At 47.9% G+C, this 23,309-nt stretch overlaps 1 protein-coding gene across 3 annotated transcripts in view; it reads left to right on the top strand.

Moving 5' to 3' along the window:
* Positions 1-21,849, top strand: part of IGF2BP1 (insulin like growth factor 2 mRNA binding protein 1) — a 45,364-nt gene extending 23,515 nt beyond the window's left edge. The window contains exons 3-15 of one of the 3 annotated variants that reach the window (XM_058560748.1): positions 1,775-1,823; positions 2,343-2,394; positions 4,867-4,930; positions 6,665-6,946; positions 7,828-7,962; positions 8,869-8,991; positions 9,757-9,892; positions 10,615-10,737; positions 11,143-11,262; positions 11,927-12,001; positions 12,784-12,915; positions 13,172-13,285; positions 15,174-21,849. In XM_058560748.1, coding sequence (XP_058416731.1) covers positions 1,775-1,823; positions 2,343-2,394; positions 4,867-4,930; positions 6,665-6,946; positions 7,828-7,962; positions 8,869-8,991; positions 9,757-9,892; positions 10,615-10,737; positions 11,143-11,262; positions 11,927-12,001; positions 12,784-12,915; positions 13,172-13,285; positions 15,174-15,266 — 1,498 coding nt within the window. In that variant the 3' untranslated portion in view covers positions 15,267-21,849. The remainder of the gene's footprint in view (positions 1-1,774; positions 1,824-2,342; positions 2,395-4,866; positions 4,931-6,664; positions 6,947-7,827; positions 7,963-8,868; positions 8,992-9,756; positions 9,893-10,614; positions 10,738-11,142; positions 11,263-11,926; positions 12,002-12,783; positions 12,916-13,171; positions 13,286-15,173) is intronic. The other 2 variants (XM_058560749.1, XM_058560750.1) reach the window with 2 other exon arrangements.
* Positions 21,850-23,309: the final 1,460 nt, after the last annotated feature.

Raw genomic sequence — 23,309 nt, 5'->3', positions numbered from 1 at the left:
CAACAGTTTGACTTTCATTGTGAGAGTATCAGCATTTTCTTTGCCCATTTGGTCTCAAAATGAGTTATATGGGAAATTCCTCACAAGGCCAGATGCCATAGGGCTCCCTTTTGGCCAATGAATTGAGTCACAAGAAAGTGGCCTGGTGTGGGATCCAAGGACCTGGAACTGGACTTGTTTCTGATCCTTACTCTTTTGTCCTGCTATAGTTTGACCTCCTTGGATCAGGTTCATGAGCCAACCAAAGTAGATTGCCATAGACGTAGATTCTCTCCAACATTTATCCTCTTTTTCCCCTAAGTTATTTTATCCCAGGAAGAGATTTCATTGATAAAGACTTTCCGCATTCAGAGCTGCAGAGCTAGAAGGGATCTTTAAGACCTGTCTGTTCCATTTACAGCTGAAGACACCTGAGGTCACAGGGCTGAAACAAGGGAGCTGGCCCAGGACAGAGCCAGATGGAAACACTTGCAGTTAGAGTTTAGCATCCCATCCTATGTGTTTTCAACACCCCTTTCCTCCAGCTTGGCAAGAGCTAACACGGGCCCCTTTGCATATAACATAGGAATACTGAGGCCTGAAGCTTAGGTGGCTTAGACAGATGAACACCGGATCAGAGACAGTTTAAGGGCTAGAGATGGACTTTCTTGCTTCCTAGTCCAGTTTTCCCTCATGCCACTATAATTTGGTTAGATGATGTCCCTGAACTAAGAGATTGTGATCAAGGATATGCAAAGACATAAATGACAACTGACCAACACAGCTCAAGTCAATTGAAATGTTTTAAGCCCAGGGATTAGGGCATCGATCTCGGTCTTGAGCAATTAATTGCCGTGGGAGTCAAGCTTGAATCTGAAAGCCTTCCTCAGGGAAAACTACATTTTTAAGAGGCATATGAAAACTGGGAAGGAGAAGTAGTAGTAAAGTGTAGTAAAGTGGGAGGAAGGAAGGTGGTTGTAATGATGTTTGAGTTGTGTGTGTGTGTCACTCCCACCTTCATATGCACAGGTGCATCTATTACACTTATGTCCTTGCTCCCAAGCTCTTTCTAAGCTCTTTATAACACAATCTAACATTCACCTTAGACCACCCTGTGAATAGGTATTATCCCTGTTTTACAAAGAAGGAAACTGAGCCTCAAAAAAGTTAAATAACCTTTTAAGGATCAGTGCTGTTAAGTGGAGCACAGGTTTAAATCTGTATCTGGAGAAAGCGCATAGTTGCTGCACTAGAATCCTGCTGTAATTTGTTTGCACATATGTGTCCCCTGATAAATGGTGAGCACCTTGAGGCCAGGCACTTGCTCTGTTTTGATTATCCCCCTGTCCCCAGCGTTTAGAACAAAGTCTAGCATGAAGTAGGCACCAATTAAAGGTATTAGATTAATGAATAATGTCTTATGTGGCTTTGTATTCCTAATGCCGGAAACATAGTGGGTGGTATTAGATGATTACTGAATAAAAGAACTAGTGAGAAACCTAAGTAGAGAGACGAACAAAGTGGCTGTGATTTTTAGAGGATTATGTTACCCTCGTGCTTAGGGCATCTGATTTCGGTTTTCCTATCTGTGGTAGCACTGATGATAATTCTGCTCTCTAAAGTGAGGCACTCCTACACCAAATCTCCATTCCCAAAAGTTATCATTCTTAGACTCTAAGACTTTGGTGTTGAGAAGAAGGTAGGGAGATAAAGACTGGGACAAGGATTAAAAACTGCAGTCACAGGCCCCTAAAACATCCAGAGCTGTCGTTAATCCTGTTCCCTCTAATTTCAGGAGTCGGAAAATTCAGATCCGAAATATTCCACCCCAGCTCCGATGGGAAGTAAGTGATTGGGGAAACTCTCAATGGCAGGGGGTAGTGGGGACTGGAAAGTAAGTGTGGGTCAGCCTGAGTTGGCAGAGACGACTGGGGAGGTCCCCTGGTGGTTTGGGGCTACGCCAGGGATATTAGTGCTGAGGGGAGGTTGGTTGGGTCTCATCCTTAACCCAAGACCACCAGTGTTAGCCCTTTATGCTCTTCCTATGGTGAAAGGCATCAGGGAGGTGGGAACGGTGTTCTTTGAGCCCCAAATTTAGTGATGGCAGAAGTTGATTTAGGGACCCAGGTCTGCTTCTAAAAAGCCCATTAAATGCCTTTTTGAGCTCAATTACATTTCTGTAAAGACACCACGGTAGGTCGCCAGCATTAGTACCCCAGAAGGAGCAAACTGAACAGGGGATAATTCTCAATCCCCACCTGAGGCTCTGCCTGTGCCCCAGTGCTCTGGGGTCAGGAGTGGCTGGCTTTGTGGTAATTCCTGGGATGCTCAGAGTAGCCTTCCACCCTTCTCCATGCTCCTAGGTTCTGGACAGCCTCCTGGCTCAGTATGGTACAGTAGAGAACTGCGAGCAAGGTAAGAGGGGGCAGAGGTGATGGGGTGGTGGTGGAGGGGTGGGTGTTGGAGGAGTTTGGGGGGTCTGCTCTGCTTCGTTTTTCATTACCAAGTTTACCTCCTATACCAAAAGAGGACAGACAGACAGAATGTAGTATGGAGGGAGATACACTGGACGGGGGACCTGGACATGTGGTCCCAGCTTTGGCTCTGCTGCATATCTCTGGGACAGGCTTCTCCTCTGTTCAATGAGAGACTTGAACAAAGTCGCTCATTCCCAACATGAGGTCCCCAGGCTCCTAGGGGTCAACTGAGGTAGAAATAGAGGTCCCAGATTTTAGAAATAGCTTAGGAATGGAAACTATGCATTCAGCCTAAGTCTGCACCCCTTTTACTTTAAAAGCTTCATGAGTCATCATTTTTGGCTGGAATACTCAACTGGCTGTCTCTTTTTTGTAAGAAGCTCTGATTGTCTGCTACATGTCTTTGATAAATTAAAAAAAAAAAAGGAGAGGAGCTACTTAGTACATATTGATGGACAGGCAAAATCTCTCATGAGTGGGCCCCCAGAAGGAGAAATAATAAAAAGAATTCTAGATCATAAAAACTTTGCTGTGATTTTTGAGGTTTCTCTATTGCTTAAGATTATAAATTATTTTCAGAGGAAATGAGCTAAAATAAAATATGGCATGATTTTGATTGTCCATAAGGTAGAGCTTGGTCATCAGGTAGACAAGATACAGATAGAGTTTGTAGATCTTCAAGAAACCTAGCTAATCACCTAGTCAGAATTAAATATTCATCTCCAAATTCTTTGTGGAAAGGAGCAAGCTAAAAATCATAAATGGCTAAAATGTTTGCCTGCACAAAAGAAAGTGCTGAATCAAACAGAGTCTCTCCTGCTCTTAACCCTGTGGCTTCCCTTTTATCATAAATGCCAGGACACAACTGGACGCACTGATAACCATTTCCCAGTACTGCTCACAGCTTAGACTAACGACTAAGTTACTCCTGGACAAACAGAGCAAGAGTGAGCAGTGGCTTGCGAACACATGCCAAACCTCACTGCGGGGTCCAGCAGGAGTCAATACTAGTTTAAATCCAGGTCTCACTAGGGAGCTATTACACCCAACGTCTGGAGGGGAATACGTGGTACCTGGAGGGAACAGAATGGGAAACGTTTGATTTTGTTGGACAATAGAGAAGGTCTTCAAGTCCGCTCATATGTCACTTTCTAAGTGAGGTCCTTTCTGTCCACTCTATTTAAAACTGCACGCCTTACCACCACCTCCCCCTCCCTGATTTGTGTTTCTCCATAGCGCGCATCACCTTCTGATATTCTATAGAATTTGCTTATTTTACTTGTCGTCCTCCCCTTCTAGAATGCAAGCTCCATGGAGGCAGAGGTTTTGTTGGTTTCATTCACTACTGTATTTCCATTTAACTGGAAGATTATTCTTGCAGACTCTTCCTCACCACTGAGGTGAGAGCTGTACTGAAAGCCAGAAGAGTTAAGAGTGTCTGTGTTGAGGTTTTGTGGTCAAGTACCTTATCCTCAGTGTTGTGGGGGCAGAGGCTTGATTTTTTTCTCCACTCCAGGGTTGAGCAGGCCCAGAGGACCCAAAATCAAAAAACAATGATGTGCCCAGATTGCCTGGAATTCTAATGTTCAACCCAATCTCCTCCCTGTAGGAAAGAGTCTATGGTAATCAAATGAAAATCCGAAAGCTGCTCAGGGTTATAACCTTGATGGGATTAATGGCTGGTGTCATGAATTTACGATGGCCTGAATGTGTGCATTTCCACTGCCAAGACGTTTGGAATACTCAGTCAGGAAATCCTTCCCCTGGAAAACACGCAGACATATTCTTTGTTTCCCTCCCTAGACTCCACAGCAGCCACTCCTGTGAACCCATTTAGCTCGGTCATAATACACGTGCGTTTGGTTAATGTATCCTTCAGGATACTTAGGCCTCTAAAATGGATCTGGGTGTTCCCCAAGTCTCTTCAGCCATATCCTTACAGACCATTTCTTGGGATGTTTACTTCTATAGATTGCTAATCTCACTCAGTGTGTGTTGATTTTTAACTAGTTTAACTTTCCAAGGGTAAATTTTATCTCTCGGGCTGTTGTGTGTGTGGGCGCATGCGTGCTCGCTGGGTGTTCGCCCTGCTGCCTAACTGCTGGTATGTTGACTACATCCTTTTGTATACCCAGCTCTCTTGGGGGCTGGGTAGGGAAATCAAAGGAAGACATAGAAAGGAAAATGCAGGAAGGTTAATTAGAATTTTCTAGGAGTTCTGGTGAAAGGGTCCTGAAGGGGGGGTAGTGCTCTGCCTTGTCATTCAAGTATATCATAAGCTACAAGGAGTCAGTCAGCTAGATGCCTCCTTGACCTCACAACATGCAAGGATGAGCTTTAACACTCAGATTCATTGGTGGCGTCTCCAGATTTCACTGCTCTAACCGCGGCCTCTGTTTTGCTCCCCCAGTGAACACCGAGAGTGAGACGGCAGTGGTGAATGTCACCTATTCCAACCGGGAACAGACCAGGCAGTGAGTGGGCTGGAAAGTGGGGCTGGGAGGGTCTTTGTGGCATGTTGGGAGCTGGGCCCCCCTGATTCCTGACAGGTTTGGGTTCCAGGCAGACAAGAGTCCCCGCCTGGGTTCTGATATTGTTGTAGCCAACCCCAGACTGTTGTCCTTTGGTTCAGGGATCTCAAAGGTTCATAAACTCACCAGGATTGATTGCAAGTACATTGAAGTGAGGGACCCAGAGACCTCCCAGGGAAGGTGGGTAATCCTCTGAGGAGGAAAGGTCACCTCCTCATAGGTTTCTAGTTGCATGAGAGCTGTGGGGTCCGTTGCTGTGTTGATGGCGCCATCTAGTGATAGTGAGGAGGAACTGCAAGATTTAAAAAAAGGATTCGCTGATGTTATGATGTGGCCGGGCAGACATTTTATTGCAGCGATCGCCATGAGCCCAGTGTACACTTGATGGGTCCTTTCAGTCCCATCACACCCAGTTTCTAGCTCCTTCGCCCCTTGGTTGAGCAATTACACTTTTCACCCACCAGTACTGACAAACCATACACTTTGTGCATTTACTCAGTTACATCTGTATCTGACCCTGTTAAAGGCCTTTTGCCACGTTTTGCTTTTGATGGTCTTCTTGCTTCTTCAGTGTGCTGCCTCTAGCCCTCTGTTTCCTCTAGCTTAGTGGTACGTTGTAAAATCCCATCACTTCCTCAAATACCATTTTCTTTTAGATGGCTCCTGGGCTCAGAATTTTCTGGAGGCTCCTACTGCCCCATGTGGCCAATCCATGGTCTTGAGCCTGGCTTTAAAGATTGTGTCAACACTTGCTCACTCCCCACTACCTGTTGTTGCCTTGTTAACATTTCTAACCAGCGTCAGCTTTGGGAATGTGTGGGGCTTGCCCCCTTCCTTCAGTGTTATTCAGCCTCGTTTTGCAGACATCCCAGATATACTTAAACTCCTGCTTCCAAGTGGCAAGCAAGCCGTTCTGCCTCCAACTCTTCCTTCTTTTCCACGGAGTTTCCTTAAACATGAAAGGTCCCAGACTGAACAAGTAAAGACAAATCTCTTGATTTATCATGTTTTTATTTATTACATTTATTCATTGATCATGAGTCACATGTGATTCTCATGTGATTCTCATATGACTCCTATATGATAGGTAGTTTTGCCTAAAATTTTTTTTTTTTTTGTGAGGAGGATCAGCCCTGAACTAACAACCATGCCAATCCTCCTCTTTTTGCTGAGGAAGACCGGCTCTGAGCTAACGTCTCTGAGCTAACATCTATTGCCAATCTTCCTGCTCGCGCCCCCCCCCCGCCCCCACAAAGCCCCAGTAGATAGTTGTATGTCATAGTTGCACATCCTTCTAGTTGCTGGATGTGGGACGCGGCCTCAGCATGGCCAGAGAAGCGGTGCTTCAGTGCGCGCCTGGGATCTGAACCCGGGCCGCCAGCAGCGGAGTGCGCGCATTTAGCCGCTAAGCCACGGGGCTGGCCCAAGTGTTGCCTAAAATTAATAAGCTGATCCCAAAACTCAATAGAAATAACTTAGTTATGTTTCCCTTTGGTGTCTTTATGCCATTTAAACTGGGAGGTTCTCTAAGGTGGAGGTGGGAGTCGGGGGCAGGTGGTCATCTCCCTTTCTTTAGTTGTTCCATGCTGTGACCCAGTAGAGTGCTTTACACCTGGAGGGCATTTGTTGTGATTGACATGGATTGGAGTAACCAGTAGATTCTCCCTCTGTCCCCAGAGCCATCATGAAGCTGAACGGCCACCAGCTAGAGAACCACGCCTTGAAGGTCTCCTACATTCCTGATGAGCAGATAGCACAGGGTCCTGAGAATGGGCGCCGAGGAGGCTTTGGCTCTCGAGGTCAGCCCCGCCAGGGCTCTCCTGTGGCAGCGGGAGCCCCAGCCAAGCAGCAGCAAGTGGACATACCCTTGCGGCTCCTGGTGCCCACCCAGTATGTGGGTGCCATCATTGGCAAGGAGGGCGCCACCATCCGCAATATCACAAAACAGACCCAGTCCAAGTGAGTCTTGGCTGTTGGGGAATGGAGGCGGGTGCTAGGAAACGGTGGTTGGTCTCTGGGGAGGTTGGGTGCTTCCTGGAAGCACACTGGGGGGCATCAACATTTACCTCTTAGGAAATGTTGGCTAGGATGTGTTCCTTTCTCTTTTCGTTCAGGGGTCACTGCTTCCAATCCCAGCCTCGTAGGTCGGGGCAGGCAGGTGGGAAGGTGGAATGGGCCTGGTGCCATTTGGTGGCAGTTCCTGGGCTGTTGTTAGTAAGAAGGGCTCTGTAATTTCTCATAGAAAGTCTCATCAAGCAAACCTACTCTTGGTGAGTCAGCCACTCCTCAGTTCTCTGCGATTTCAGCACTGCTTATTGGTGTCATCAGGGCTGGCCAGCCAGGCCAAGGTCAGGGCCCTCAGTAGTAGGTCACAGTTCCGCCCCATCTCCCATTCCACCACAACCGCGCCTCTTCTCTAATCCTTACAGCTGATCAGTGTACTCTGTGCAAAAGAACAGCTCACATTATGTCCTTAGTCATAATAAATCCTATATAACTTACTTTTAATTTGGGAGAACATGCCTTCCCTTTACGGTTGTTTTAAGGCGGAAACCCAGAATTCAAGGGGAAATGCAGCTTAAGAGTTCTGGGCTGTTGATCCCCACTGCTGTATTCCTGTGATAGACGCCGTCACTCCACCCGCCACCTCCTGACAGAGGCAGGATCCAGAGCACCAGGCTGGTCATGTGTCCATGGCCCTTTCTCTCTGCCCTTCCTAGTTCTGCACTTGATCATCTTGTTCCAAGAAGAGCAGGCCCTATGCCTTTGGTTGAGGAGAGGCGGGGGAGACCGAAGAAGACCCGGGGGACAACTAACTGTCGTGTCCTTGTGGTCCTCAGGATAGACGTGCACAGGAAGGAGAATGCAGGTGCTGCGGAGAAGGCCATCAGCGTTCACTCGACTCCCGAGGGCTGCTCCTCCGCCTGTAAGATGATCTTGGAGATTATGCATAAGGAGGCAAAGGACACCAAAACGTAAGGCTTCAACTGTTCTTGCAATGTGGGGACTACCACCTCACCCACTCCAATACACACTTTATTAGTAAGAATACAGTGATGTGGGCGATACAGCTAGAAATTGTACAGAAGAATATAAACTGAGAAATGAAATCCTCCTTCCCGCAAATAACACCTCGTATATCCTCCTAGAAATTCTGTGCACTCAAAAGTGTAGGGGTGTGTGTGCACGTGTACACATGTATATATGTGCACATGTGTGTTTTAGCATAAATAGGATCATAATGAACATACTGTTCTGTGGTTTGCTTTTTTCACTTTCATGCCTCAGTACATATTGACCCACCTGTTTCTTTTTTTTTTTTTTTAAAGATTTTATTTATTCATTTTTTCCCCCCAAAGCCCCAGTAGATAGTTGCATGTCATAGGTTCACATCCTTCTAGTTGCTGTATGTGGGACTCGGCCTCGGGTTGGACGGAGAAGTGGTGCCTCGGGGCGCGCCCGGGATCCGAACCCGGGCCGCCAGCATCAGAGCACGCGCACTTAACCGCCAAGCCACGGAGCCGGCCCCCACCTCTTTCTTTTTATATCTGCATAGAATTCTGTAGTATGGCTATTTTAAAGAATACAGTTAGGTGAGTTTTAACATGCACATACCTGTGGAACCGTCACCACACTGAAGATAACGAACATATCCATCACCCTCATTGCACTTGTGCCCCTTGGCAACCTGTCCCTACTTCCCCATTTCTCTATCCTTAGGCAACGATCGGTCTGCTGATTTTTGTAACCTTTTCAAATGCAATTTTGTCCTGTGGTTTGTCCTGGAAGCCCCACATCTGGGGTGGCGTGACAGCTGAGTCTCAGCGTGGCCCGCTACTTAAGGACATCTTGTCCCTCACTTCCTCCCCTGTCTTCCGAAGGGCTGACGAGGTTCCCCTGAAGATCCTGGCCCATAATAACTTCGTGGGGCGGCTCATTGGCAAGGAAGGGCGCAACCTGAAGAAGGTGGAGCAGGACACGGAGACGAAAATCACCATCTCCTCGTAAGGCTCTTTTCCGTTTCTCTCTTTATGAATGAGATGCCTGGGAGCCCAGGGTTGGCAGTATTTCATTATGGAGCCTTAATACTTGCGCCGTAAGTTGGATGCAGTTTCTGCCTATTGGAGAAGACTAAAGAAGTGGTAAAGGGCATTTGTTTCTATAAGGGTTGGAGCTCTCATCACCACTGCCATGTGGGCTGGAGGGCTGTGGTTAGGGTGCTGCCTCCTCAGTCCTCTGCCCTGCACATCATACCTCAGGTGCTCTGCATCTCGAGGAGGGAGCCTGCAGCTAGGGGCCAGGGCTTCAGGGGTGGGCGGACCTAGGTCCTTTTGGCATATGCTCTGTCTGTGTGGAGGCCTGCCTCTTTAGGAGGAAGTGAAGTTAAAGAGGGTGGATTAGCTCCTCTGGGAGCACCATGCTTCTTCATTTCATCAGAGACTTGCTGGTGGGCTCTGTTCCAGAAAGGCACAGGAAATGGATTGCCTTGAAACACTGGGGAAACTTCCAGGCATGAGCATCTTTCTTGCTTTACCAGTGATGAAAACCTGTCTGTGATTGGATTCCTCGCAAATCGAGGGGTTTCAGTTGGGTGTTCTCATCTCCCTGCACCTCACTCTCTACCCTGGTTACAAAGCAAAGCCCAGATGCACAGAGTTTTGGCCATAAGTTAAACAGCCTGCAGAAATGGTGGAGCTGTGACTCATCTCCGGCCTGGCCTGGCTCTGTTTTATCTGTGGGAGAGTGACGCTGCTCTGCTCTCCTGCCAGGCTGCAGGACCTCACCCTCTATAACCCCGAGAGGACCATCACTGTGAAGGGGGCCATCGAGAACTGCTGCAGGGCCGAGCAGGAGATCATGAAGAAAGTTCGGGAGGCCTATGAGAATGACGTGGCTGCCATGAGTGTGAGTGCTGGGCACCTCTCCCCACCCTCTTCTGAGCTGAGCCGCGGCAGGAGTGGGTCTTCCCGCTGAGGTGGGCATGCCTTGCCGTGTGGCCTTGGAGCATTTACTTTGGTTTTTGGACCTCGATTCATGAGAAAAAGGCTTTTAAATTTAGTTGATAGGGCTCATCTGATTCCTGGGCTAGGAGTGGGGTTCTAACCTTGGGCTTCAAGGTCTGCGATCCTCCTATAATTATGTGTAAAACTGGTGTTGATGGCTTTAGTGGGGAGAAGGTCCATAATTTTCACCTGGTTTTCAAAGGGGAGTGAAGATGTAGGGTACATGACCACAAAGGAGAGTCCTAAAAGTCAAACGGAGCTCTGTCCCTGCCACTCTTCACATAGGCACATTACAGTGTGTGGCTGAGTCCGTCGTCTGTCTCTTCAGAGAGGAGGGACTTCTGAGGGTACAAGACTGGAGGGCTCTTCTGGTTGGAGTTGCTGGTTCTTAGTCCAGTAAGAGCAGCACATCGCTCACAACTCCACACCCTGAGTGTGTATGTGAGTGTGTGTGAAAACCAAAAGCTCAGGCAGGTGTTTGTGTAAAAGCATGTCATTCTCCTGTTTTTGGCCCACTCTCTGGGGGTCTTTGCCCTCTTGGTTTAGCCAGCGCCACACACAAGGGACTGGCAGGCCCCCTCAGAATGAGCTGACCTCCTCCTCCTCCTCTCCTTCCTTCTCCAGCTGCAGTCTCATCTCATCCCCGGCCTGAACTTGGCTGCGGTAGGTCTCTTCCCAGCCTCATCTAGTGCAGTCCCGCCACCTCCCAGCAGCGTCACCGGAGCTGCTCCCTACAGCTCCTTCATGGTAGGTGCAAGCTCTTGTTACATCTATGGCCTTCCTTAGAGGGTCCTGCTCCTGGTGGGAGCCCGATGCTTGGGAATTTGCAGGGAGAGGGAAGGGAGGTCTGGGGATGCTGCTCTGCATTGCTCCCAGCCGCTGGTAACACTTCACAAGGTTAACCCCATGGAGGGCAGCCTCGCATGCTGCCGGGAATACTGGCAGCACTCTTCCTCTTCCCTCCTCTTCTTCATCTTGTCCGGCTTCTTCCCTTTATCCCTGCTGGGCATAGGGACAGCCAAAGAGTGTGTAGCCCAGGTTGGCTCCTGGGTGTCTGCACCGCTTCCTTCTTGAGGATGCATGGCAGGGGCGTGGAGGGGCTTCCGGGCTGGGCCCCTTGGCCCATGCTAATAACGCGCCCTGTCTTGACAGCAGGCTCCGGAGCAGGAGATGGTGCAGGTCTTTATTCCTGCCCAGGCGGTGGGCGCCATCATTGGCAAGAAGGGGCAGCACATCAAACAGCTCTCCCGTTTCGCCAGCGCCTCCATCAAGGTGATCTGCACTGTCTCCTTCCAGGTCCCGGGGTGGAGGAGTGCTCTGCTCCCATCACCTGCTACCTTTGTTCCCAGACGCTCCATCTGGGTGGTGTTGGGGCCTTTTCCCTGTGGAATCGCAGTCCCCTTAGTTTTGACCTTACTTGGTCCTCCCCGGAATGCCTTCCATGCTTCTGGATTTTCAGGCCAGGGAGGAGGCGGGATTGTAGCCTAGAAGGAGCTTAGGTTCTGGCACGGACTGACTTTGTTTCACATCCCAGCCCCTAAACTGTGTGACCTGAGCCCCAGTCTCCTCATCAGGACGGTGGTCATCATAACACAAGTTTAAATCAACATTTGTTTCAGTGGCTGCGGTTGCTGCCCTCCCGGCATTCCCGCATTGTCATCTGTCTTGTCTGTGCCCCTCTCTACACTGAAACCTCCCCCAAGACTGGGACTGGGGAGAGGTGGGATGGGGAGCCCTTCTTAGAAAATGTCACTGAAACACATCCACCCATGCCCTCAAAACAGTTTTGGTGCAGGGGCGGTGACATTGGGGTTCGGGATCTTTGTTCTTCCCCTCCCCTAGTCCTTAGAAGTGGGTAGTAGAAGTGGGGTGGTGGGAGGGAACTGGAGGAGGTAGAGATAGCGGGCACCTCTTTGACCAGCTATTTGCTTTGTAGATTGCTCCTCCCGAAACTCCCGACTCCAAAGTTCGTATGGTCATCATCACTGGACCCCCAGAAGCCCAATTCAAGGTTCTCATCTTTATTGTTTTTCCAAGCTGGACACGGGGAATCGAGTTCGGGTGGGAGTACAAATCCCTGCCACGTTTGTAAGCTTCCCTGCAGGTTATAGCGCTGCATGGCTGCTTTTAGACTCGCATCGAGCTTCATTTCTGTTGACTTCTCCTTCCTTCCTTACTTCCTGAAGTCAACAGGAATATGGGAAAGAAGGAGGTCTGGGGTTTCTGCCCTGCACTCTGCCTTAGTTACTAAGGAAGGCCTTCGATGCCAAATTCTCTTCTTTCTTTTATGTCCCTACTACATCCCTGTGTTCTTGAACTTCTGGTCAGACAGCCAAAGAGCTAATGGTTAACTTCGCGTGACAGGCGTGGAGAACAGGGACAGCTCTAGGCTCTGGAGAGTGTCCGACAGCCTGCCCTCTGAGTGACTGATCAGTCACCACTCGGGCAAGGCCTTGAGTTGCTAGCCATTGCCTTGTCCAAATACATGCAGTCATCCCAGACCCCACAGGTCTGGTCTGTAGCTTGTGAATTCTGTTCCTGTGGAAAGTGTCTATTCACTTACTCTACTCAGGTTCTGCAACATTACGAATAAGAGAAGGGACATGGATGGGTCAGTGCTGTTGGCCTTTCCCTGTCACCTGGCCTAGATGGTTGACCCACCCCTAGGTGGTGGGCATGTGGGCCAGAAGAGGCTTGGGTAGAGCCTGGGGGCTACTCTTCGTGTTTACCACACTTCCCTTTTGTCACATATATGTGTGGCCCCCCTAATTAACATTGACTTCCTCTTCTCAGGCTCAGGGAAGAATTTACGGAAAACTCAAGGAGGAGAACTTCTTTGGTCCCAAGGAGGAGGTAAAGCTGGAGACCCACATCCGTGTGCCAGCATCAGCAGCCGGCCGGGTCATTGGCAAAGGTGGCAAAACGGTGAGCCGTGAGGGCCAGGTTGAAAGTTCTGGACCTTAGTCCCCAAACCCAACAGCTCTACCCTGGCCTTCTGCTCCCCTGCCCTGCTCAACCTTAGGACTCGTGATTTGCCCATTTATTGATTCTGCTCCCCAAGCTCAGCTCCTGACTCCTCCACTTTCTACCTGCTAGTTGCCTGCCTCTTGCCTCTCCCTGCAATCCCACTCATGCTTTCTGGATGGCACCCTGAGCTCCTCTCTGCGCATCCTGCCCCCAGGTGAATGAGTTGCAGAATTTGACAGCAGCTGAGGTGGTGGTGCCAAGAGACCAGACCCCTGATGAGAACGACCAGGTCATCGTCAAGATCATTGGGCATTTCTATGCCAGCCAGGTACACATGGCACTCCCCCGTCACAGGAGGGTGGCAGGAGCCCAGGGATCAGAGAAGCAGGACTCCAGAGATTGACCTTCCTGCCTTGATGAGGCCTGTGGAAGCCTCTGGGCTGGGTTATTCTTCTCTTCCAGGTGTTAGGAGTATGATGTGTAGATGCTTTATTTTCTCTTAAGACTCTCTTGACTTAACAACTTTCATGTGTAGTATATGTCATATAAAATTTTATATATTATATGTTATACATTGTATATTAATGGTCTTTCCTCTTGTCTAACCTTAAGTCCTTCCCTAAGCCCTTATTGCACGGGATAAGAAAAGAAATTTGTATTATCCGTGACCCAGTCTTCTTCAGGGAATAATAATAACAACAGTAATAATATTACCCTAGATTACCTTTTTCCAGTGCAGTCCCTTCGCCTTTCCCAGAATGACTGCTGCATCCCTGGTTCTGGTTCTTCCACCCTCCCATTCCCATTCCAGAACTCACCATCCCTGCACTGCCTCCAATGAGCCAGTCAGCACTGCCCGTCATTGGGACTGACTCCAGAGCCTGGAAAGGAGTGTGAATATCAGGTTTACATTTTCTCAAGCTCAACAAGTCAGAGAAAGGATGACTGAAAGCTCATGGGGTTATTCTAAAATCCCCTTGTTGGAACTGGAAGGGACGTGGAGACTGTTGGACACAACCGCTTCCATTCACAGAGGATAAGCATGTCACAGCAGGCTTGTGGCCTGTCTGGCTGCTGAAGCAATCAAGGGCAAAACAGGAACCCAGCACCCCGGCTCTGGGCTGCCAGTGTAGTGTGGCCGCGCAGCATCAAGAACACGGATTTTGGAGCGAGAGGCTTTGGGCTCAAACCCCACGTGGTCTTTCTGCTGTGTGACCTTGGATAAGCAACTTTGACAATCCTTTGAGAAGCATTAATAAGAGCCACAATAATATCTTAGATTTATGGGTGTTTCTGATAAACACCAAGCACTATTCTATGTGGTTTATATATTTTAACCCATTTAATCCCCACAACAACCTCAGTTTACAAATGAGGTTTAAGAGGGTAAATGATATAATCAAGGATGCACAGACCCAGGATGTATTAAATACCGAAGTGGGGAAAATATTTGTTGGTTAGAATGAGAATTAAGTGAAAAACTGTGTAAAACATCAAGCACAGGGCTGACGGGAACTAATAGAAATATTGATTCCACATTCTTTCCCCAACCTAGACCAACTTTCTTTTTTTAACCAAGCACTCAGTTTATGGAAAGGGAGACATTCTGGTAAATATCAATCAAGTGAATCACATTTTGCTGTTTATTTCTCTTATAAACCTTTGTTCTTAGGGAAGAAACTTTTTAATAAGGAAAGAGTAAAGATACCGATCCTTTGGTATTTTGTTGACTTTCACAGTGGAGATTTATTTCACTGCTGTTTTTTTAGTTAATCCATCTCGGGGCATTTCACCCCCTTTTCTGGGGATATTTGCATGCGTAGTAGAGTTGTGATTTGTGATGAAGTCTCCTAATTTATGACCCTCTGACAACAAATACTCCTGGAAACTAGAGTTCCATTTTGGGTCCAGTAACATGTGTGTCAACTTTGTTGATTTTTAAACTTTGTCAAGTTTTCAGTTCTGAATGAGTTCATACTACTATTTCTCCTGCTTTCCCCCCTCCCCCACTTGCTGTATTATCCAGTAATCCTCAGGGGTCACTCAGACACAGAGAACCTTAAGGTCACTCTAACCCTCAGCCTTCGTCTAAGTCCCATGTGTCCTGTTCTGTTTGTTGCTGGTGTCTGGATCCTGATGGCCCCTCTCCCCGTGTCAGGCTATCTCCATGCCTTTGGAGGTCCTCACTCCCTCTCTCTTGCCTGTTCTCTCTGCAGATGGCTCAGCGGAAAATCCGAGACATCCTGGCCCAAGTTAAACAGCTGCACCAAAAGGGACAAAGTAACCAGGCCCAGGCGCGGAGGAAGTGACCAGCCCCTTTCCATCACGTCGACTCAAGGACCACGGGCTGAAGTCGAGAGCGCGTTCTCCCCAGCAGGCCTGAGAATGAGTGGGAATCAGGGACCCTCGGGCTGGGATGGAGATCAGGTTTGCCCACTTGCTTGAGAAAGATGTTCCAGTGAGGAACCCTGATCTCTTGGCCCCAAACACCAAACCAATTGGCCCAAGACTGCCCACCCCTCAGGGTGTCACCATGGAAGTTCTAGCACAGGGTGCTTTTAAACGTGGATTGTTTAAGTTCTCCAGGTCCCACCGAGAGGGTGGGTCAGACCCCAGTGGGAAGAGAAATAAAATTTCCTTCAGGTTTTTAAAACGTGCAGAGGGGTGTTTTAGTCAGCCTCAAAGGATGGTTTGCTTCTTGACCCTAAAATCCTTCCAGCCTTCTATGACTTGGTTTATTGATTAAAATACCTCTATTCTTGTGTCCTGACATAGCCTCTTCCTATATTCACACTAATTATTTTATCTTTACTGCTACCAGAAAAGGTGGGAACCAATGCATTGCTTTGCTTACATTATTGACTCAAAGGGAGAAGACACATCTGCATCTGTAGTTTAATTCCATTTCCTCCCTAACCAAACAATAGGAACAGCAAGGAGGGAAGAATGGGAGAGAATGGGGAGAAAGATGATTAAATATATAGTAATCCACGTTTAAAAGGAGTGCCCTTGTGGCTGATCTATTCCAGATCACCATGATGAAAAATTGGAACAATTAAAATTTCCCCCACCCTACTGGGGCCTCCCCACCCCACTCATGTCCCTCTAACCGTATAGGTCCCATATCATGTCCAGGTGCACGTGGGTGGTACTGAATGCTCAGCGGGATAGGGGCCAACCACTGTTCTGTCCCTGATTCCCACCATTCTCAGGCAGATTTTATATTTTTTTAAAGTCTATTTTAATGATTGGATATGAGCACTGGGAAGGGGACACTAACTCCCCTTGATAAAGTCTCAGTTCCATGGAGGACTTGAGTGGCCCCAAAGGCTGCCACTGTGCCCTCACCCCAGCCCATGTGCTCTCATAAGGGCTGGTTCCCAGAGGTAGGGGTTGCGGGGCACTCCCCCCCACGGCACTGTTCCCTTGGTGGTGGTGGGATGTGGAACCCAACCCTGAGCTCCCGATAAAGCTAAAATCCATCATCTGGCATATATTATGAATAGTCAGTAAATTGGAGAGTATTTGCTTCTGTTTTTATCCTAGAGGCATATGTAACTGATGGCTCCTGCCTCCGTGAATCATTGGCATGATGAAAGATGTGCCTAAAAAATAAAATTCAAAATACCAGCAGCCTTATGCACAAAGGGGTAAATAAGCTTAATTTATTAATTTACCAGGCTCAATAAGATCCCGTTTGCAGTCCAGCCCTTGTGGAAGACAGCAGCCATCAGTTAAATGAGGTTAGGCCTCCCCTCCTAATATACTGATTGTCAATGCATATTAGCCAGGTGGTGCAGTTTAGCTGCCTTGGACAATGCTATCAAGTGTGCTGGGAAGGGAGGAAGGCTTCTCTGCATGTGGAAAAGCCCATGCGTGGAGTCCTCTCCTTCCGACATTGCAACAACAGTGACAACAAGACAACCGTGATATGTGGGCGGAGTCAGTCAGGTAATGCTGTGCGCGAAGTAAACTACCTCAAGGTATGGAGTTACCTCAGCAATTACTTTCCTTTTTGTTCCCCCCACCTCTTTTTTTTTTTTTAATCTTTTTTTCTTTGCGGCTTGCTGATATTTTATATAAAAAAGAAAAGCAAAGCAAAAGAGAAGCTGATAGTCTTGAATATTTTATTTTTTTAATGAAAAGAAAAAAATGAGAAAGTTATGTTTCATAATTTCTTACAACATGAGCCAGTGTAACCCTTTAGGAACTCTCTATGGAGAACAGGCCCTGTGGGAAAAGCGGCGGGGGCTGGCTCCTTGGGAGGACACTGGGGCTGGGAGGGAGGCCCAAGTTGGAGAGAGCCCAGGGGTAGTGAGGCTCTGCTCTCTGACTTCCAGATTCCTAAGCCGCTGGCCTCTCCTGGATAGTCCTGCCTGATGGGATTCAGAGGCCACGCAGAGCTGTGGGCCCCCGATGACAAAACACCAGTCTCCAACAACCGGCCGTGGTCCCCTCTCTCCCCCTTTGGTTGAAGGGCACCCCAGCCGGATTTTCCCACCAGTGGTGCTGTTGAGATATTTAAAAATATTGCCTCCGTTTTATCGAGGAGAGAAATAATAACTAAAAAAAAATACCCTTTTAAAAAAAGTCTATACTTCTCTGTCTAAAAATATGGGAGCCAAGATTCTGTTGGTGGAAGAGACACAGCCACCCTCTCACCCTCAGAGAGGTCCACCCGGTTTGTCATTGCAATGCTTTTCATTTGTTGTTGTTGCTGTTTCATTTCAGTCCCATCTTGCTGTTCTTCTTGGTCTGTATCAATAGACCAGGGGCAAATGGGTACACAGATAACTGCCCCTTTCATCTCCCTCTGTTGTTTAGATTGATCTGATTGATTCTAAGAGTGGACCCAAACTTAGGGAATTCTTGATTTAGGGTGGTGGGTGGCAAGGAGGGGCAGGGGATACAGGAACGTGATCGGGGACAGGTTCCTGCCTCGTTCATGTCTTACCGCTTTCTCGCCGTGACGTTCCTTGATAGCCCCCAGAACTGTCTACCCAGGAGAGAGGAGGAAGCAGGAAAGCATTTGGGGGTCATATCAGGCCAGTATAATGAAGCTTCCCACCTGTTCTAACCACAAAAAAGGGTCTCCCAACTCCCATCTCTGGCTCTATATGCTTTATCCCAAAATGAAGCAGGTGACATTCAGACATCGGCCGTTTAGTGATTAAAGGCGAATTTCCAGCAGCAAGCATGCTTTGATATCTGGTTCAAACTACCATCAGAAAAGAAAAAAATATCCCACAGTACCTGAAATGTGATTGTTGCAGTGTTCAGTTTCCTCGGGATCGTGCTCCCTTCACACCTTAAGCCCACATCCTTTTCCTTTGGCGGATTCAGCTCCCAGTAGAGACCAGGAAGTGTGGCGAGGGCCAGTCAGACTTGGGTTAGGCATAGCTCCTCTCATTGCTGATACTTGCCCAGCAGGAAAATTGTGAAAGTTACACTATCAGAAAGCAAGAGGAATATGGTGTGGTGGGTAAAGTTTAGCAGGATAAAGGGCCTGTCTTGGTAGATATGCCTTTGGCCCCTAGGCTGGGTCTTGGGGCAGTGCCCTGCCCTCCTGCCCATCACCTCCATTTCCCCATCCTTGGCGAGATAACAAGCTAACTGAAAAGCACTTGGGAGATTTGGATGATCTGAGAAAAGCGACTTTTAAAAAATCACTTCTGTGCTCTAAGATATATATGTGTGTGTGTGCTACATATATATTTTTAAGAAAGGACCATCTCTTTAGGATATATTTTTGAATTCTGTGGAACACATGAAAAACCAAAATGGTTTGACTCACTGACTTTGAAGCTGCATCTGACAGTTACACCCCAATGGCTTTATCCCCTCTGGGTCTGGTTGCCTTTTGTAGTTTGGGCTGTGGACTCGGCTCCTAGGAGGGGTCTGGGTAGGAGAGAGCCAGGTTTAGGGACAGGGAGTTGTGTCACCTTCTGCCCCTTCCTCTCTTCCTCCCAGTCCTTCTCGGTCTTTTCCTTTCCCTTGAGCTCTCCACTTCTGGGGCAGTTGGGAGCTATTCGCTTAGTTATGCCTCACTATTGGCAGAAAAGACCCTACGTAAAACCCAGAGAACACTGGAGGGAACACTCCAGTTGGTTCTATGTGTCCGTTTTCCTCTGTGCCAAAGACAGACAGAGGCTGAGAAGAGGCCATTTCTGAATCAAGCAATAGCCATCTTTCGACATATACCTGGGCTATCTGAGAGGGGAAGGGCTCCTGGAAACATTGTGAGCTAAAGACATGTCCCTTCCCTTCTGAGGCTCCTGGGGGTCATGGGGGTGGTATGTGCCAAGGGGTAGGGAGCTGAGAAGGGGGTCCGGTGGCTTCTGGTTGCACTTTGGGGAAGGAGGGGAGGTTTGGGGCTCCTCCACGTGGGACTGCTCTCTGTCCCCTGCCCCCACTGCAGAGACAGCACGGAGGGTTCCTTTCAGGCCTGGCAGACTGGCTTTGAGGAGGGGCCTCAGTTAGCTCTCAAGGGTGCCTTCCCCTCCTCCCACCCCAGACACACCCTCTGCCAAACTGGGAACCAGCAGTGCTATGTAACTACCTCACAGAGCCGCAGAGGGACCGCCTGGGCTTCCCGAGTCACAAAGAAGCTGGCGCCTCTAGTCCGCCCTTTCCTCCCATCTCTCATCCAGGGCTGGGAGGTCTCCTCCTTTCTTTACCCTGAAGTGGTTATGGGGAGGTCCTAGTGGCTTTGACATTCAAACCATGCAACTGTTTCGCCTGTTTGTTGAAAATTGGTAGAAGGGAAACAGCACAATCTGACACAGTAATTGTAGGAAGATGGAAGAAAAATCCTCAGTGCCAGGGGACATAAAGCCATTTCCCTTCCAAACGCTCGATGATTTAGATGCAGAACATTTCTCTTGTATTCAGACTTAGAGCACCACCAGCTGAAAACTTCAGTTTCTTTCCTTTGGATACATAAGGCTTCTCTTTCGTGGTGCAGGACAGGGAGGAGGCCTCATGACCGAAGGTGGATTTTGAGGGTGAGGGCCAGAGCCCCAACCCTGACCCTCGGCCCTGTGCACCTCCTGGGGGGCACAATCTGATGGCACCACTACTGGTGTCTTAGTGTGGTTGAATCTGGACTGACAAGACAAAAGAAAAAGAATTTTTTTTTTTCTTAAATGAAACAGCAGGAAGCTCTTTGGGAGCATGTGTTTTGAGTAACCACAGGTGATGGATGCTACGAGTATAAATGGATTAACTACCTCAATCCTTACAATAAGATTGGAACCAAGGGCAGGGACTCGTGCTTAAGGATGTGAATCCCAGCCAGGAGGAGTGAGTTGAGGCTTGTGCCACGAAAGGTTTATCCTTGAACAGGCAGGCCTGCCTGGATCCCCCACTCAGATGGATTGGGTGGGGAGGGCTGGCCATTAGGTCCCCCCATTCTGCCTTCCTTGCCCTGGGGTCCCTCCAGCTTTCCCTTCTCACCTGCGATACCTTTGTTAGACCAGAGGGGGAGGAGAGGAATTGCCTCCTCTCTTCTGCCAGAGGGGGCTGGCTGGAGGTGGAATCGGGGGCTTGGCCTAGAACCCACCACTCAGCCCCAAAGACAGGAAGCCTGGGGAAGCAGACCTAAGACCTCTTCAACAGGGTTTCTTTGAGATGCTCCACCTCCACTGTACCCGCTTCTCAGTCTTCACAGGGACAGTGGGCTCTAGAAGGAGAAAAGGTGGAGCCGGATCCTGTGTCCTGAGAGTCCAAGGCCCGGCCCTCTGGTCCTCTGGTCGCTCAGGCGTCTTTGTAGTCGGGGAGCTCCACTGGGCCGTCCCAGCCCCTCCCCACCCTCTAATGGACCTCCTCATAGAAGCCCCATTTCACTTTTGTTTTATCTACCTCTTAGCAAGACAATAGAGATAAATTAGGTAGTGGCAACTCCACTTGCTTAGGTTAGGGGGGGAAAAAGATTTCTTTTTCCAAAGGAAAAAAAATATTACCTTAAAAATACTTTCCAAAAAACTTAAAAAACCAAAAAAAAAAAAAAATTAAAAAAAAAAAGAGGGAGACATTTTCCAGTGACCACTGGATTATTTTAATTCCCCAAACTTTTCTCTTTTTTTCCCCCGTAAATAAGTTTGACTCTGGCGATTTTCTCTACTTGTTTAAGATGATGTGCTATTCTAACAGGTACACCTTTCACAGTCTGCCCCCTGGCTTGCCCCACCCCACGCCCCATTCCTGCCAACGAGTCCTGCCCGAGCTTGTCACCCCACAAAGAACAAAGGCTTTGTGTGTGTTGGAGTGCTTAAGTCTTGACTAACCATTTCCCCCCCGTGGGGTTGGGGGGGGCCACTTGAACACTTCTGTGCAAATTTTATGTAACCCACTGCAATGTAAAGGTGTTTGAGATGAATTTCAGCAGATAATGAGTTAGCATAATGAATAAACATCCTCTACACCGTTTGGACTCTCCCCTTTCTCTAGCATCTTGATCCTGGTTCCGGAAACCAAAATAAGTCAAAAGAGTCCCCTCCCTGAGGCAAAGTGAATTGGTATCCAGTCCTGAGACATCACTTACTCAGGATAGTGAAAATGTATTTTTATGAATGCGAATCATGGTGGGGGCTGGAGGGGGGATCCGTGCTGGTGGTGGTGCTACCCTCTTCTATAATTGCTGCCACTTTGAACATTGTACTTTGCTGGAAATCTGCCAGCCACCACCACTTGAATTTTGATTGTACCCTTTCTCCCACCGTTTAATCTGTTCTTTGCTTTGTTGGGGGAGGTGGGGCAGCTGGCTCAGACTTTTGGAGTTTGTTCTTTTGCTGGATGAGCACTCCAGTTTTCTTTCCCGTGAAGGTTGTTTCAGCCACAAACCGCTTCATTCCGCTGTTTCAATTTCAAAATAAAAGGAAACTTACATTGAAAGCTGAGTGTGTCTGTGTCTGAGGGAGGGTTTTCGGGGTCTAGTAGCTGAGATGCTCAGACCTTCAGGGTTGACCTCAGTGTGAGAGCACTGGTTCCCAGCGACCAGAGTCACTCATGCGAAGTGGGCATTTTTCTTACATTTACAGGATGGTAACAGAGGAGTGGCTTTTAAATGGTGCCTTGCTCTTAATTTCCTTTGCATGTTGGAGTAGGTCTCCACCGTTAAAGAAGATGTTGCACAGTCGTTATGTAGAGCAGTCGCAGTTGCTGTGGAAGCGAGGAGGACGTGCTGCTACTCCTGACACCTCCCCTGAGGAAAACGATGCAAATGGCTTATTTTTCTTTCTGGGTTTCCTGGAAAGGGAACTCAGTCACCCTCGACGGTGACCCTGCCCTCTCCTATTTTTTTTCCTTTTTGAAGGCCAGATTGGTGGAGAGAGCCTCGTGTGACACAGCCTGGGGTCCAGCTTGGGTCTCCTGATTCTTGGTCCAGCTATATCATCTGTCTGTCAAAGATGACATGAGAGTCCTGGGCAATTCCTTGCTTAAAGGAATATTCTGGGTTATCTGTCGAGTGAATAGGTGTGCCTAGCACCAATGATGGTGTTCTGAAGTCTGGGGTAGAAGGAACACACTAAGAACTGTCTCTCCCTCCCATTTAGGTTGTAGGGCTGCCCTGGATACTGAACGAATCAGTGAAACCTTTACTTACACAGAGGACAGTGGGGAATATTTGCTAAGTATGGTTACACCAGTCTCTTTCTTTCCTCCTTCCTACCCTCTCCCTCTGCATCTTTTTTTTCCTACTTAATCTTGTTTGAAAAACTTTTAAAATGAATCTGGATGAGTTAAGGTCATTAGGCTAGGTTTAGTGTTGCTGTTAATTGTGCCTTCCCAAATAATTGGATAAATGTTGGGACATGATTTTCAAGTCTTGGTGGAAGCTTTATATAAGAGATAAATATTTAGTTGTTCCCTGCTTTGTTTTAGAAATAATTAAGGTGGCTTAAACATGGGAATGAAACCCTGTGGATATTTTCCTAGTAATGGCCAATATTTGTTGATATAAAGATTGTACTTCTTACACACATTTAAGGATTTAAAGGCCTTACATGATGGATTATTTATTTAACCCTCACAGCAATCCTAAAATGAATGTTATTTCCATTTTATAGACGAAGGAAGAGACGATCAGAGAGGTTATATTGTTAAAGTCACTCAGACATTTGATTCTAGAACCTGGACCTTTAACAACATAGCTAACCAACATCTCTGCAAGAGAAATCTTCGTTGGTGCATGTGAGACGAGATGAAAACTCGCGGTTCAGCTGTTGGTTTACTAGAACACCTTATTCTTTTCATCATCTATGTAAGTAATAAACTATAAATCTACAAGTGGCTCTTTGTATCTTTACTGGTCATATCAGTCAGACTCTGGCCTTGCCTTGTCATGTGTGCAT

The sequence above is a fragment of the Diceros bicornis genome, chromosome 18, assembly GCF_020826845.1.
Source record: "Diceros bicornis minor isolate mBicDic1 chromosome 18, mDicBic1.mat.cur, whole genome shotgun sequence".
NCBI classification, from domain to species: domain Eukaryota; kingdom Metazoa; phylum Chordata; class Mammalia; order Perissodactyla; family Rhinocerotidae; genus Diceros; species Diceros bicornis.
Note: the sequence above shows the minus strand (reverse complement) of the source record. Positions and strands in the feature narration are given on the sequence as shown.